Genomic DNA, 17,870 nt, shown 5'->3' on the forward strand with positions numbered 1-17,870 from the left:
CTCTCCTTACAAAACTCCCTTGTTTTCAGCTTTGTTTGCTGACTCCTGGGCCACTCCTGTGCCGCTCGCTGGCCAGCCCCTTGGCTATCTTTACAGGCCTCCTAAGCAGGCCTCACCCTTGTCTCTCTAAATTAGTTAATAACAGTGCTCTGTGCACTACTCCCTGGACCTTCTATTTATATTTAACTAGGACCATTTAATAACTATAAAATAATACTCTAATAGTTGTTCACAACTGATTTACAACTTTATATATCCATCAGATAACCCTCTCACCTTCTCTATCCTTATATTTCTAGAAGAGGGGGTTTTTCAATCATAGTGGAACCCCTATTTAATTAATTAATTGGAGATTTAAGAGTTCATAAAAACAAAGTTTACAAAACATCTCAAAATTACAGCAGGTACAGTGTATAATAGATTAACCATTCAATAACAGTACAGGCATAACAAATGAAATGCATACAGTGTGCCTTATTTTATTTTGTTTGAGAGAACTGTCTCTTTTCCTTGCCACCAGATCTGTCTTTTCAAACATGCACAGCTGACTGAATGCTGGCTGGAGGACTGAAGTCACATGCAGTGGCAGAAAACTTGGTTCATATACTTCCTCATTCATAAGATAGATGTTTATACAATCAAGGTTCTACGACACTATGTATTTTGTTTTCTGTTTGCAGTAATAAATAGAATTAACCATGGACAAAAGTGGATGTCAAACTGCTGAAACTGATTAATCAGTAAGGTAAGATATGCCCTTGAGAAAGAATAGGAAAATGAGTTCGCAATCTTAGTCACATATAAGGAACAACAGTTGGGACTAACAGGATCTTAAGGAGAAGATATGACATCATTCAGGTATTTTTTCCGATAAATAAGAATATCAGATGGTATTTTCTATAGGCCATCTTAATTACTACATAGTCATAGAATCATAGAATATCAGGGTTGGAAGGGACCTCAGGAGGTCATCTAGTCCAACCCCTGCTCAAAGCAGGATCAATCCCCAATTTTTGTCCCAGATCCCTAAATGGCCCCCTCAAGGATTGAACTCACAACCCTGGGTTTAGCAGGCCCATGCTCAAACCACTGAGCTATCCCTCCCCCATAGACCTATTTACGGTTGAGAACCATAGCACTCCCCCATACCACCCCACAGACCCCTATGCCCAACGCCCCCCACCCAGAGACACCTCCACAGAGTGGGGACAGAAGCGGAGCCCCAGGTGCAGGGCTGGGAAGCAGGACAGCCGGGACCCTGGACTCCGCCACACTGGACAACTAGGATCCTGCTGAGCAGGGCCAGGCAGCCTTTAGCACACAGCTGTAGGCTATACAGAAAGCATAGACTGCTATTAGTTTAGACCATCAAAAATTAGGTTGTCACAGAAATATTACAGTAAATGTAACTTATTAAATGACCATCATTGTAGCTAACCAAATATGTTATAACTAATGAGAAAAGTTAATTAAATATCTTATTTGACAAATAGTATTACTGACTAATTACACACACGCACAATTTAACCCACAAAGAAGTTCCTGTAGCCTCTTTTTGGGTTAAGATTTTCTGTTCTTGAGTCTTAAAAAATGAAGCTCTGAAATTTGTAATTATATTTAAGATATAGGTTTTTGTTCCTTTAATGACCTTCATGGTTGCTGGATATACAGTAACTTCTCTAATACCTTGATCTGAGTGATTTTCTTGCCTTTGAAAGTAATTCTGTCATTGTAAATATGTGAAAAAACAAAACAAAACACTTTTCCCCATTTCAGTAAGAAAGATTTTTTCATGACAGACTGTAAAATAAAGACTGCCGGTCTTTAAAATTCTGTAGGTGGTTAATTACATGTTGGGATGAAGGTTGTCTTTTGCCACCGTATTTGGTACCCAATGGATTCTATCTATTCACTAGTTTCAGAGTAGCAGTCGTGTTAGTCTGTATTCGCAAAAAGAAAAGGAGTACTTGTGGCACCTTAGAGACTAACAAATTTATTTGAGCATAAGCTTTCGTGAGCTACAACTCACTTCATCAGTTCCTTTATAACATTAGCTCTAGTAGATAAGAGATTTTTAAAAAATAGCTAATTGGATCAGTTTTCCCACTCCCTCAGGGAGACCGAGAAATTACATACTGAGTTCTATTTTAAATTTCTTCAGCTTTATTCTTTAAGTAGATAACTGATTTTCAGGAGCTGTGGACACTAGCTAAATCTCAGGGTTTTGCTGATTGCATAATTCTACCATCTTGTCTGTCTTCTCGATCTTCTCCACTCTTTTAGACCTGTGAGTTTTGATTTCAAATGCAGCAGAAGTTGCCTTAGTGCTCAACAAATTCTATGGAGGTTCAGACAGCTATTTCTGTGTTTTAATCAGGTGAGGAAACAAAAACTAGCACGTGATCGTTGATCTTAAACAGATTCAGCCAGGAACTCTCAGAAATACTGCTTAATTGCTCAATTCCTACTTTTGGGTAATGGCTAACAATTGCACACGTTTTCTAATTTCTGGCTGCAGCTATGTGCATGCTCTTTGGAATTTTAGTTCCTGTTTAACTATAAATATCTTGTCATGGCAACAAAAATTATAGTTGTCAGGCTCTTAAAAAGTCTGCTCTCTTACCAGATCAAAAAACTATTTACACCCTTAATTCCCTGCCTCAAATATTACATTACAGCAATTGTATATTTTCTCAGAATTATGCAACCCTGCTATCAATATAGCAAACACATTATGACAGGAACCCCCTCTAAAAAGGTTCAGTGCTCAGATCCCAAAATTTGGATGCTTATTGAAACGTAAAAAGGCTTCAGCCAGGCCCCATAATTGTACAGACATGAACAAATATTTGCAGGCCCTGATTCCCCCCCATCTATAATGATGCTACAGCCTACTCATTTTTATCTAGTGCTATTTGGGATAACGAACAGGAGTGCTTCCTTTTCTGACATCTTCATGGGCTATAATAACCTTATCCCTCTTTCCCTCCACCCAATAATTTCCTCCATCCACTATGTATTTTCCCCTTTCCTCATCCTAATATGGTTGTGTCCCCCCGGCTTTCCTCTGTCATCTAGTGCTCTCTCTCTCTCCCCCTCATCCTCTTCAGAAGCCTGAAATAGCATGCAATGTTTTGTGAACGTGTGAATGGAACTCCAGGTAGCTGCTCTGCATATATTCAGTATCTTTTCTTCCTGCAGGGCATGAGAGCATGCCCTTACCTCATCAGGTATAGGGATATGTGCTAATTAGCAGCACACAATAATGCACCCAGAAATCCACTTAGGATATGTCCAAACAGGAATAATACACCCACATCAGGCCAATGTCAGCTGACTCTGGCTGGTGGGTCTATAAAATGCCATTGTAGACCTTCAGGCTCAGACTAGAGCCGTGGCTCTGGGACTGCGTGAGGGGGGAGGTCCCAGACCCTGGGCTCCAGCATGAGCCTGAAAGTCTATAAAGCAATTTTACAGCCCCACAATCTGAGTCAGAGTCAGTGGACTCAGGACAGCCATGGGTGTTTTATTGCAGCGTAGACATACCCTTGTCTTCATGACCTTTCTGCTGTGGCAAGAAATAGCCGTGGTGATTTTTGATATGTTTGGTCCTTTGCATGTAGAACACCAAGGCACCACTGCCATCGAGGGAATGAAGTCTCTCTCCTCTCTTCAGCAGAGGCATGGGTTTTGGGAAGAAAACAGGTAAGTGGACAGTTTGATTGATATGGAATTTCAGAAATAACCTTGGGGAGGATTTTTAGGATGAAGGCGAAGGGAGGGCTTTTCTTGTGAAAAACATTATATGGTGGGTCTGTCATGAGGGCTTCCATCTCACTCACCCTTCTGGCTGTGGTAATAAGAACTAATAATGCTTCTTCCATAGACAGGTGGGACATGGAGCATATTGCCAAGTGTTCAGATGGTTGTCTGGTGAGTGCTGACACCACAAGACTGAGGTCCCATTGAGAAGAAACTTTGACCACTGGTGGAAAGTCCTGACTAGACCACATGAATCTCTGTGTTGTTGGGCGAGTGAAAATTGAACATCCATCTAGTGGAGGAAGGAAGGCACTGATCACTCTGTGAGCTAATGGAAAGACTTGAGTTTTTGTTTTTTAAAACAGGAAAAGGCTGATTATGCTAAGCAAAGCAGAGAAACATCTCCACTTAGCTAGTTAGCAGGTCCTAGTTGAATCTTTCCTACTTTGAAGAAGAATAGTTCGGATAGGTGCTGAGCAAGAATGTTCTAGTTCTGATGCTCATCCAAATATCAGGCAGTGAGGTGGAGTGGGTCTGGATTCGGGCATCTGATTCTTTCCCCTTCCTGGGAAGGGGCAGATCCTGATATGAGGACAGACTGATATTCTCAGAAGCTCCAGGAACCAAAACAGTTTGGGCCAGTTGGGTGTTCAGAGAATGCTTGTGACCCTGTTGTGATGGATCTCTCTCAATAATTGTGGAAGCAGGGTAAAAGGAGGAAAAGCATCTCTGAGTTCATCTATCCATGCCAACAGGAGAGCATCGACCTGGGAGCCATGACCCATAGCTCCTCTGGGGCAATATAGAGGAAGTTTCCTGTTCGTTTGGAACCCGAAGAGATCCCATTGAGGCATGCCCCACTGAGTGAGTATCTTGCTCAGGACAGAGCTGTGTGTCTCTCACTTGCGATCGCCAGAGAAGCACCTGCTCAGGTTGTCTGCTAAAGAGTTTTGAGGACCTAGAAGGTATGTGGCTTGGATGATGATGTGATTTCTGATGCACCTGTTCCAAAGCCTGACTACTTCTAGGCAGAAGGGAAGAAATCTTGCTCTGTCCTATTTATGTAAAAGACTGTGGTGATATTGTCTGACATTATTTGGATATGGAGTGAACGCATAAATGGGAGAAAAGCCGTGCATGGCAGACGGATTGCCCTTAGTCCCAGGAGACTGATGTGCAGTCTGGCCTTCTGTGGGGCACAGGTACCTTGTACCACGTGACCATTCAGGTGAGCACCACAACCCAGAAGGAATGCATCTGTTATGATGGTGGCACTGGGGGGGCAGGAGTGTTGAAGGGGATACATACTCTCACTATTCAGCCACCAGGTATGAGAGGCAATGACCCTGGGGGGAATCAGTCACTCTGGTGCTGAGGTGATCCTTGCCCGGTGAGTAGACCAACCAAAGCCAGACCCGTAGGCATCATAGATGAAGTCTGGCGAACAGTGTCACAAGTCCATGAGGCACACACTGACCATAATCCTTGCTCTGCAAGTAATCAGTATTATCAGATTGCTCATAAACTGAAATCTTTCCATGGGACGAAAAGCTCTTGCAAAATGGAGTCCAGGGTCACTGAATAAATGTAACGTCCGTGTAGGTGTTAAAATAGACACTTCTTTCTTCACGCAGGTGCCCAGCGCTGCTAGAAGCTGAAGCAAGAACAGAGTCATCAACCTGACCTACCTATGAGCCAATCGTCAAGACCTGGGAAAACTGGGTAACTCTGAAGTCTCATTTGGGCTTCCTCCTCAGAGAAGACCTTTGTGAATACTCTGGGTGCTATTGCTAGTCCAAAGGGAAGGACAGTGAGCTGTAAATGTTCCTGAGCCACTAGAAACCAAAGGAACTCTCTGTGGGACAAATTAATATCTACATATCCTTCATCGAAAACTGTGAACTACGAATTTCAACTTTTGAATACAGCTGGTTCAGTTGCAGAAGGCTTAGAGTGGGTCTCCACCCTCTGACTTTTGTGGGGACTAAGAAATAAAGGGAATAAACCCTCTCCCTCAACACTGAGGTGATACTTGCTCTATTGCTCCTCATTGGAGGAGGGCATCTGCTTCCAGTTAAGAATCACTTCAGGAGAATGGTCCCTGAAGGGGGGCTGGGAAAGGAGGGAAGGAAAGAAACTCTATGGCGTATCCTTGATGGTTGTGTTTAGCTACCTCTACCACCACGGTCCCAGGGTGGGGGTGGGTAAAGAGATGTTCGTATCCCTTAGATGGCACAAAGTATTTATGCTCTACCCCCTTGGCGGGATAGAGGTGGGTGTGCGCCACCAAGTTCAGGTTCTAGGCAGCCCTCCTGAGTAGGTCCTGATGGGCCCTGGTGTCTATAGCAGGCAATGTGGTACAGGTCCCTGCCACCGCCTCATCCGCAGAGGAAGAGGACAATGCCCTTGGTGGCACTGGGTCTTCCTGACCCCCTGGCTCGTGAGAATCCACCTGCGTAGTGGCCCCTTGAGCGGTACAGGTGGCAGCAGCAGTGTCTGGTGCCGTGGTTGCTACGGTGCTGGTGCCCGTGTCGGTACCCAGTCTTGAGTGTTAGTCGGTCTGGGCTTCTGCATCCTGACCACATGGAGGTTCCGGGGTGACAGAGGAAGCCAATGGAGGCATCCGAGCCTCTGACACCACCGACAGGGACCTGGAACCAGGCCCCCGGGCTTGGTGGTAGGCCCACGGTGTCCAAAAGGGCCACTGAGTCAGCCCCTGCCACTGAGGAGGCCAGGAGATTACAGGCACCAGCTGCCCTTCGTCCTGCCTTGGGCGGTGCCAGGAGTGGTATCAGCTCCGCCAGGATATGCAGGAGTCCATCTCTGAGTCCGAGTGTAACCAGGGCAGTGCAGACCTAGACGGTGCCAGGGCGAAGGCAAGCAGTGCCGCATCATAGTAGGCTTGCCCCTATGACGGGCAAGCGCCAGTACCACTGTCAGTGCCGTAGTCGGAGGCAGAGCCTGGGCCGGTGGGATAGGCGACTGTGCTGTCATGGTGATTAGGTCCATTGCCGCCTTCAACATGTCCGGTGTGGAGGGAAGATCCAGATCCTCCTCCACTCCCCCTGCACTGGGGAGTCCACCAGAACCAGACTCAACGGACCTCCCAGAGAGGCTGGTGTTGACAGTCCTGGCATAGGCGGGCCCAAAGTTGGGCGTCCCGACACGGGATGCACCTCGCTGGTGCCCAGATTCTCCGTTGCCTTAGTAGGAGAGCACTCCCCGCCCACCCTCTTCTTTTCGTGCGGCACCAGAGACTGTGAGCAGTGCCTCACACAGGAATTGGTTCTCGGTGCCAGGGAACCGCGGTGCCAGGTCTCCTTAGATGAGTCCTTTCTCGGCACCATGGCCTCCCACACCGAAGTGCCCAGTGCCAGGTTCGACGCCGCCTGGGGGCAAAGGGCTGACTCCATTAGAAGGAGTTTCAGCTGAAGTCCCGCTCCTTTTTTATTCTGGACTTAAAGCCCCTGCAAATGTTACACCTGTCGGGACTGGTGGCCTTCTCCAAGGCACCTGAGACAGGAGTCGTGTGGGTCTCCCTTGGGCATGGGTTTGAGGCAGGACTCGCACAGCTTGAAGCCCTGAGACTGAGGCATGCCCTGGTCCTGGGGATAGGATGCGGGGCGGGGGGAAGAGGGAACCACCAATGTAAACTTAAATAACTATACTACTAACTACAACTATACAAACTATTTACAGATAGAGAAGAAAAGAGTCCACTATGGAATCACTAGCAAACGCAAAGAGGAGCTTCTCCAACAACCATCACTGGCGGTGAGAAGGAGCTGAAGAGGTGGTGGGTCAGCAGGGAAATACATACACCACCATGAAGGCACCATTCCAGGGGGGGCCACAGCCAACCCGACAGGTAGTGCTAGGGAAAAACCTTCCGACGATTGTGCACGCAATGCGCACACACCTACTTGGAATGGACATAAGCAATCACTAGAGGAAGAACACAAAGAACTATTGCACACGTGGGCCAACGGACACTGTTTCCAGACAGGCACATGGCACACATGCCCACTCACGTGTGGAATATACCTGGGGACCAGCACTTGAAGAATCTGAAGGGTCTGAGAAGTCATCAGAACCACAACAGCTCTGTTTATACTCATCTATAACAGTACCCTGTCCTTTTCAATTAACAAATAGATTAATCTAACATTACAAGCCATTTCAATTGTAACAGGTTAGCACACACTTATTTTCAGCACCGAAAATTATTGCTTGATGAGGTGTGGAAGGAAACCTTATCTCATTAGTGTGGCAGCTGGGGCTAAATGCTTTACCTTGAAAGTGACTGCTCACAAAAGTCTCATTGACATCCCTCTGTTCTAGCACACCTATAGGAGATATTTTTCAGATCTTTCTTTAAAGAGTCTATCACTCTCCCTCACAACCTTATTGCTCTCTAGGAAAAAGACAACTACTCTCAATGACCCCTTGGTTTTGGATAGCCACAACAGAAGTCTGTGATATGACCACACAGATCAATCTTCCCCTGCCAGTGGCTGTAAATGTTCACTCTGGAATGCTCCCAATCCCCTGCTAGCTCAGTGAGTGAGGAACTGCACTAGAGACTCAAAGGGTCTGGCTACACTACATATACAACTGTGTTTTTGTAACCAATACATGACAAATTCATCTGACCTGGTTACAAATACACAAAGTTGTGCCCACACAGCAGCTCTTTTCACAACAACAATCGTGTTTGTGCATTCACCCCACCACACTTCCTGACTATCAGTCTGTTCTGGGAAAATCTGGGAAGCTCTCCCATAGTACATGGGGTGCAATTCACACTGGGTTGCCCTATGACACAGAGAGCTGTAAGGAAGGTGCAGCCACGAAAGGGCATACACAGTTAAGGGATAGCATATACACTGCAAAAGGGGGCGGGGGGGGGGGGGGAAGGAGAACCTCTTGCAAAATGGTTACAAGAAGACAACCACCTGCCAACTAAACTACTTGTCAGGGCAAAATCCTGTTAGTTGCCATGGTTACTAAGTATTGGCCTTGTGCCTGTAGTAATAAGCTCACTCAGCTGCTACACCGTTAAAATGTCTGTTAAAAGTTGTAGTGTAGGCACACTTATTCACATAACACACGGCTTCATTACTAACCTGTTTCTTATGTACCTTTGTCCATATTGACAACAATTACTATTTTGAAGACTAGAATAAGTAATTGTCTAATTCTTTACTTAAATAATATAATCAGGTCTGTTGGATGATCTACTGAGGCATCTACCTGTAATAAGAATCAGCACCAAAACAGTAATTATGTATACATAAGGCTACATTTTAGTCACGGGTATTTTTAGTAAAAGTCATGGGCAGTAAACAAAAATTCAGGGCCCATGACCTGTCCATGACTTGTACTATATAACCCTAACTAAAACTTGGGTTGGGGGTGCTCTGCGGGGGTGGCCTCGGGTGTGTCGCGGGAGCTGGAGGGGAGGGGCAGCGGCCCGGGACCACTACTGGTGCTGGGGGGGTTGGGGCGGGGCTGGCAGGCTCCCTACCCAGCTCTGAGCGGCTCCCCCGAAGCGGCTGGCATGGCACTGCAGCTCCTAGGGGGAAGGAAGGCCAGGGGGGCTCCACGCACTGCCCCCACCACGAGCACTGGCTCCACAGCTCCCATTGGCTGGGAACCGCAGCCAACGGGAGCTGCGGGGGCGGTGCCTGCAGGCAGGGGCAGCGCACAGAGGCCCCTGGCCCCTCCACCTAGGAGCTCCAGGGACATGCTGGCCGCTTCAGGGGAGTGCCCAGAGGTAAGCGCCGCCCCCTCCCACACCCACAAGCCCCCTCCCACACCCAAACTACTTCTGCTGCAGGGGCGGGGGAGGTAGAGGAGAGCGCGGTGGCCGGAGATTGCCCCAGCAGCAGACAGTGCAGCTGCCTGAGCAACCCTGGAGCCAGCCACACCATCCGCTGCAGAAGTCACGGAGGTCACAGAAAGTCTTGAAATCCATGACCTCCGTGATAGACACGCAGCCTTATTTATACAATATCATAAATTTGCACTGTGCTTTACAAAACTGAAATGGAGTGTCAGTGCAGAGGAACTTACAACATAAGATAAGGACAAGAGGTGACAAAACACAAAGATTGAGGGACACAGTGATGATGAAGTGATGATGATGAAGTGATTGAGGGACACAGTGATGATGAATATCATATGGTCATTTACAGGATTCATGAATCCGTAGGGCTTTTTAAAAACATGTCATTTTTAGATTGTAGTCCATCAACTTCCTTGAAGTCATGCACTTTGAGGATATTTTTTTTCTTTTTAAAGAGACTGTTTATATTTCTGTTCCTGATTTCTACAGTCAAAAAAGACCTATCTTGTACCAAAACTTAGATTCTCATACGTCCAGGTCAGTCATGATGACAGTAAATAGCTGACAGGTAGACTACAACCTAGATACTGAAAACAGGCAGACTAGAACACGTTAGTTACAATGCAGAACATCAAAACCAACCGCTGACATGGTGTGATGCACTGAGACTGCACTGTTGCTCTTGTGCCACCATAGTGTCATTGTACATTTATGTCTGTTCTTTATGCACAGATTCACATGCAGAGCTACAGAAGGGGTTTGAGAAGCACATCTGGAACAGGGGCAGTTCCAGTGGTTGCTGCATTATATCGTGTTACTATAGCTGCACTCAGAAGTACCACTATCGTTCAAGAGTAGCTGATGCCTCATGGATAACCTTGAAAAAAAACATTCTACCCCTGAAACATACTTCTGGTTATATATTATTAAATGCAATAAAATAAGTTAATATAACTTTAAGCAGGACCAGTTAAAAGTCAGAAAGTGTAAAAATTAAGATTCTGATAGCAGTATTTACTTGGTTTTGTTGCCCAGACTGTATGCTTACAGGATCCATTCTATCCTACCAAAAGAACAGGGTTATGCTACACATTCAGTTAGAAAAACAGGAAAAGAAAACATATACATATGTTCAATGTGGCCAAGTTAATACTGTTTTTGGAAGTGCTGGACCATTTCCTGACTTTTCTGTTATTTAAACTGTGCAATATTAATGACACATTAATGACTTTTTTGAAAGATTTAATTTTTTTCTCTTCCCTTTAACAAAAATGATCTGTGCTTTTATGCTGGTATGTAAATAGTTTCAGTTTGGCTTTGAAGTTCACGCCTCTCTGAAGCCAATGAAGGAAGGGAGGGTGAGTTCCCACTTTTGCTGCTGCTGTTTTGCCTGTCAAGAGTTTTTGAGCTGGGCAGCTGTATATCTGTTTACTTTGTGAAGACTCTTTGCACTGGGTTAAAAAAATGCAAGCCCCAAATGTGTAGTATTTTGCAAAATGCAGCCAAACTCAAGAGACTAAATTTTCAGGATATGCCTATAATTTTAAACTTTTTCCTCTCCATGAAGGTAAGGATTCTTTTGGGAGGGGGGGCTTGAGATGGAGGGAAGCAAGGATTTGCTGTGTATTATTTTTCAAGTTAAATGCTAATAGTCAATTTCATGCAGATTGTTTTCATATTTATCAATCTCTACAACAGCACTTACAAACGAATATTTTTACAGTGTTTAACCTGCCCAGAACTCCAAAAATTTTGCTCAGATTTGGTTCAAACTTTCAAACAAAATTTCACCTCCAAAGAAAAATCAAGCATGGAAAACATTACCAGAAAAGGCTTCAGAAAAGGTGAGAGTTCTGAAAAGCACTCTCACGTAGAAAGACTTTAAATGAGAAGTGTTTTTCAACTTTATAACAGTCTCTGTTAGTGGCACCTACAATATTTGTTTCATTACAACAGAACAGAGTATTAGTTTCCCCAGAGTACTTCTACACGTAATGCTTGTTCATGAATCCTCTGTGATATCATGTATGGTTGTGTCACATATAGGTGGATCACTTCATTTGGGAGAAAAGTAGCAAGGATATGTGCAGTCTTTAGAAACTAAGTGCTTGTATTTCCACTGGATTCATCATAGGTCTAAGCAAAAGCCAAGGGGTGCTGCTTGTGGCTGTCTAGACTAGGAAAAAAGATGTTTTTTAAAATTATATCAGCTAACCTGTTTTAATTAGTTTTTAAACACCACTAAGCACTTGGTGTATGACAGGGCTTAACACCCTTAAAATATGCTAACTGGTTACGGTCAGTTCTAGACTCTTCCCATGCTTGACCATGACTTCCTAACATTTTTAAAGGTGTTACATCTTGCCTACAGTAGGTACCAAGAAATATTTTAAAATGTGATCACTAGTATGTTTTTAAAAGCACATCCTTCTCCTAGTGCAGACAAGGCCCATATGAAATGCAAAACACTCATAACCACTTGGAATAGACATAGTAAATCCCCAAATCAGGAAGCTTGAGATCTGAATTATGATCCCTTTAATGCCAGTCCACAGACAGGGTCCTTATGTATTCTGTGATTTAAAAACCAAAACTACCAACATTGTTAGCGATTTCATTGCTGTTCATTTTTAGTAGAAATCTCCTGCCTCCTATGCCTCCACAGGTACCAGAAGCCCCAAGTCTTCACTCTCTGGCTAATGAAAGTGCCAGCTTTCTTGACAGCTTCTATGATGCAGTTATTAGTTATCTAAACAAAAAAAAATAATCCTTGACATTTTGAAAACTTGAGGTGTGGGGACAGCATAAAATAAGTTGAATATCAAAACAAACAAATGGGGTTATTACACGGATTATATTATTCATTATCATATTTGATTTAAATTGTTGAGACTTTTTAATGTCCTATAAAGTACACAGATCCTTGCCCAGAGTTTTTCCGAGAGACTGTAAAGCCAACACCCAACTCCATTTTCATTCTTATTAAAAATACTTAATAAAATTCAACCAAACACTTGAGCAAGAAAACTGCTCCACTGAAATTGTTTGGACAGCTGGAAAAAAAAAAACTGTTTGAAGTTTGACTTTTAGCCAAACACGAATAACCTCCCAACCCACACGGAAGTCTAGAAGCTAGAAAATCATGTAGTGATAACTTCAGAAAGATGAATGGACATGCATTTATTTTAAGAACCATCTTTGACCACCTATAACCAGGTCCTCTCTTCAAGGGTCACACTTGAGCACTTTGGGACAGTTATAAACTTATTTATAAATCTATTTTGTCCACAATAAAAGCAATCAAAAACAGTGCAGTCAGTACAGAGTACAATACACAAAAAGACATACATACCTATACTGGAGGTATAATCGGTGGCTCCAAAGATCAACTCTGGTGCCCTGTAGTACCGAGAGCAGATGTACGAGACATTAGGTTCTCCGCGAACCAGCTGCTTTGCACTAGATAGAAGCAAAACAGAGATCTCCTTCAGGGACAGAAGATTTTACCACACTTCAGCACAGGCAAACTTAGTTTTATTTCTCTCTCCCCCCGCCCCCATTTCCAAACTACTTCTGTATTGATGCTGTGACATTACACCCCATATTCTTCATAGAAATATTGTTATGATATGAATATGGCATAACTAAGATGTTTTATGCAAGATGGCTCATGTAAGATATCATTGGAGAATGCGATTATCCAATTTATATGCTTGTGTCATTTCTGTACCTAAAGTTAGGAATATGGACTACGTAACAATTACAACCGGGTGTGTATTGGGAAGACACCCACCAGATAACAGGCCACCAGATTTGATGGGCCATTAGGAAGAAACAACAAGACACTAATCTCTCTCCTTCCTGGGAGGCGTCCTGGGACACAGCTGTGTCCCTACTAGGTCAGGTGGTCTTGTCACCGGATACTAAACATTATCTTGGACTTCTTGTAACTTTCCACTAAAAGGAGAGGGGGGTCAAGTATGGGAAACAAAAGATCCCGCCTTATGTAAATCTTATTTAAGGGTGGGGAGGAAGGCAAACGGGACTCTCCTCCATTGCCTACCCAAGAAGAAGGACTGCTGAAGAAACTGAAGGGACAAAGAAACTAACCTGAAGGGAAAGGCAGGGGTCCAGTCTGTAAGAAGAAATAACTGGAACTCTAAGCTACAGAAACTCTGCACCCTAATTCAACATTTAATTCTGCACCCTAATTTCAACATTACAAACATTTTGTAACCTGTTTCTTTAGTGAATCAAGCTTAGTTTGCATGTTTTGTTTTATTTTCTTAGTAATCTGCTTTGTTCTGTTTGCTATCCCTTAATCACTTATAATCTGCCTTTTATAGTTAATAAAATTTGTTTTGTTTATTATTAAACCCAGTTTATGTAATTTCTAGCCGGGGGGACAAGAAGTAGTGCATATCTCTCTTCACACTGAGGAAGAGGGTGAAATTTTATGAGCTTGCGCTGTGCAGATTTTTCTATACAGTGCAAGACAGTATTATTTTGGGTTTATCTCCCAAAATGGGTGTGCATGTGAGTGCTGGGTGAGTCCTCTCACACAGAGCTGACTTCAGTCTGTGTCTGCAGTGGGGTATTGCCCTACCTGTGTGCGTGTGTTGCAAGAGGCCGGAGAGCCAAATTCAGCAAAGCAGGGAGAGGGAACCCAGGCTGGTCGAGCAGGAGAGGCTCAGTGAAACCCGAGTACATCAGGTGGCATCCCAGAAGGAGGGGACTAACCCATCACAGATGCATGTGACAAAGTCTTTTTTTTTTTTTTTTTTTTTTTTTTAACTGTCAAATCAATTCAACCCAACAGCCAGTTACCTTATGATAACACATTGGCCATGCCAAAGGACATCCTGAGCACAATCCAGTGGACAAATAGGTTCATATTCCTGGATAACACTATACTACTTTGCTGGGTGCAAAGATTTATTTACAGAGGATAAAGGCTGGACAGAGTATGGTTCAGTCAAATTTAGTCAACTGTTGAGGTTCAAAACCCCCTACCACTCACTCAGTCAAACCTAAATATCACCTTTCTTTATGATCACATCAGCACTCCTTTGGTTCTATACTGCTTAGGAAGGCATGGTAGGTTATTTTTATTTTTTGTACTGGGACGAATAGGAGAAAGAGCAGGCTGCAGGCACCTGAAAGCGGGCTCTACCCTGACTTAACATTAAGGCTTTGTCTGCATTCCACAATGCCCGCTTGGGCCCTAAACTACTGTAAAATTGCCTCTGCCAAAACAGCAGTCACCTCAGGTAATATCCCCCCACCGAAGAAAATGAAGGAACTCAAGAAGTTTAATTTGCAACATCAGGCAATGAACGTATCTATTGTCTACTGTACTCCCACAGCTTTAGCTGATATAGATGGAAAACATTATATGGGGTGGGCAGTAGAAGCAAAGTGTGAACCACAGTAGCTTTTAGAAGATATAAGAACGGCCATACTGGGTCAGACCAAAGGTCCATCTAGTCCAGTATCCTGTTTTCCGACAGTGGCGAATGCCAGGTACTTCAGAGGGAATGAACAGAACAGGTAATCATCAACTGATCCATCCCCTGTTGCTCATTCCCAGCTTCTGGCAAACAGAGGCTAGTGCTATCTACACTTCAGTATAATCATGGTTTTGTAACCAGTTTGTGCCACACAGCTGAAATGATTACAACAAACACAGCTGAGCTATGTCCACAGCATCTTTTTGTACAACACAACCATATATAAAATCAAGGGACAATAGGAGAAGCTCAGATCCAAATGAAGATTCCCGCACATGGCAGGGCACTAATTTACTACTATAGCTGCTCCAGTTGCTCTAAAGGCACATCAATGTAATTCATACTAACCATTTAGATTCTAAATAAAAGGGTTTTGCAAAATTAAATAAGTAGAAATGTAAACTTCCAAAGCCATGTTTTCAATATATACTGAAACATTATACATTTTGTGTTTCACTGGATATTTGACCACTCTCGTCCTAGATGCAAATCTAGGGATTTATCTTCTCCCTTCCCAACTCATCCCCTAGTTTTCTCTATCTTTAATTCTCCTTCTGCAGTCTTCTGGACCGTATGAAACCCCAATGTACATTCTTGAGAGAAGATTCACTCCAGGTTTCAGAAATTAGCCCAATCTAACAAAGAGCTTCTATTGAATGCTCCTGATTACTTTGCTTTTAAATGATAGCAATATGGGTTAATTGGTGTGGGGCTTTTTCTGGAGGGTGGCAGACAAGACATTTAGTATCTGTCAAATTCTAAAAGTAGCATTCTCCCTGTTTTGCCTTCAGGTCATTGATTCCTTCTCCTTTGGTGTTAGTGTCATGTATTGTAATCTTTTAAAAAGATTTTTGTGTCTCAAACATGTGAGTTATACTTGAACATGCATTTTGAGTTGGATCATCATCATTCAAAAAAGCAATGCAGCTTAAAGAGTTGGTAATCTGATGCTGTCCATATGCTGTGGAAGCAATTCAAATCAAAAGCTCAGTTTCACTGAAAACCCCCCCAAAAAATCCCAGAATATTTAGTCTCTCTCATTTAACCTGATCGGAAACTCCAATTTCTTCCATGGAGCATCCTATGTAGCTAAATAGTGATTTTTTACAGGCAAAATTAAAGTAAGTTTTGCCGTCTATCATTCTTATTTTACCAGTCTCCTGTTACAATCTCAGGGAGAAGATTCCTGAAGGAACCACCGGGCATGAATCTATAGCACTTCAAACACCGAAGTTCCAATTTACAGTGGCCAAGCTCATTTAGCAACAACCACTCTGGTGACATCTCTTACACACACGCTCTCCCAGTTAACTTCAGTCTACTATACAGCTAAAGGGCATTTTGGGTAAGGGACTCACAGAGAAAGGAAGTGGATTCCTGACTTCTACCAGTGATCTTGCCCATATAAAGAGATTTACAGCTTTAAGCATCTAGTGACAATTCTGCTCTATGGATACCAGAAAAAGAATGTGACTTTAGATCGGTGGTTCTCAAACTTTTAACAGCCGGCGAACCCCTTTCACTAAATTGTGAAATTCTGTGAGCCCCCTCCTAAAAAATGAATATTTCCAGGGATTTAAGTTTAAAATTTCCTCCGCACTCCGTGGGGCTCCTGCTGCTGGACCCCCGTCAACTGAGCTCGGACTGCAGGTCCCACGGACCGCTGGGGCTGCTAGCCCCAACTGCCCGGCCCCACTCTCCCTGTGGCTCGGGCTGCCAGCCCCACACAGAGCGCTGGGGTTTGGGCAGCCGACTCCCGCGCTGACGGGGGCAGGGCTCGGGGCTGCCAGCCCAAACTGCCCAGACCTGCTCCCCCTGGGGCTCGGGCTGCCAGCCCCGCCCAGAGCGTTAGGGTTCGTGCTGCCAGCTCCCCTACTTGGGCTGTCAGCCCCAACTGCCCGGCCCCGCTCTCCCTGGGGCTTGGGCTGTCTGCCCTGCAACCAGGTCCCACCTGCTTCCTCTAATGCTCAGGGTCCTCTGGCTGCCATTAGTGAAATTTTTCTGGCGAACCCCCAGTAACGTTCTGCGAACCCCCAGGGGTTTGCGAACCCCAGTTTGGGAACCATTGCTTTAGACAAAAGATTTGTAAATCCCAGTATCTAAGACCCTTCGTTAAAAGACTTATCTCTGGCTGACTAAGTCCTTTGGTATTTGAAACACTATACTAATTGGTATAAACAAACATACATATTCAAGAAGTACTGGATTAGCATTATATTTTTCTATTGAGGTTATTATATCACACTATATCACAATAGTTAAACTCGGATAGCTGTTCTTTCTTAGCCACTATATTTTCTCTACACATCTGTATACTATTTTCTTAAACATACCTATACAATTTCTTGTTTTGATTTTTTAATTCCCCTTCTTCTGAATCCTCTTGCATTTACGCAATCCCTTTCTCTCTTTGAGTTAATTATATATACACACACACGCACGCGAAGAAAGCCTCTGTGCTCACCCTTTCCCAGCTAGAAGGGAACCCTATTTAGATTCTGTCTTACGTAATATAAAAAGTCTCTGTGACGAATTAAGCCATGGTTCTCTTCAGATAAATTAGTTTTAACCAGGCTTTGGAATACAAAGAGCTTGTCTGCACTAGAAAAACACTGCTGGCATAGCTACACTGGCAAGCCCTTCTAGTGTAGAGACAGTTTATACTAGCATAAAAGTGATTCTGTAGAACCCAAAGAGACATACGGTATACTGGCACCTTTATACAGACATAAGTGTGTCTACATCAGGGC

The 17,870-nt window shown here is 43.9% G+C and overlaps 1 protein-coding gene across 8 annotated transcripts in view; it reads right to left on the minus strand.

Moving 5' to 3' along the window:
* The window catches only part of GSK3B (glycogen synthase kinase 3 beta), a 273,947-nt gene that overhangs the window by 95,188 nt on the left and 160,889 nt on the right, over positions 1–17,870 (minus strand). For all 8 annotated transcript variants that reach the window (XM_043538734.1, XM_043538732.1, XM_043538733.1 and 5 more), the window contains exon 6: positions 12,963–13,069. In XM_043538734.1, coding sequence (XP_043394669.1) covers positions 12,963–13,069 — 107 coding nt within the window. The remainder of the gene's footprint in view (positions 1–12,962; positions 13,070–17,870) is intronic.

Source organism: Chelonia mydas, chromosome 1 (genome assembly GCF_015237465.2).
Source record: "Chelonia mydas isolate rCheMyd1 chromosome 1, rCheMyd1.pri.v2, whole genome shotgun sequence".
NCBI lineage: Eukaryota > Metazoa > Chordata > Testudines > Cheloniidae > Chelonia > Chelonia mydas.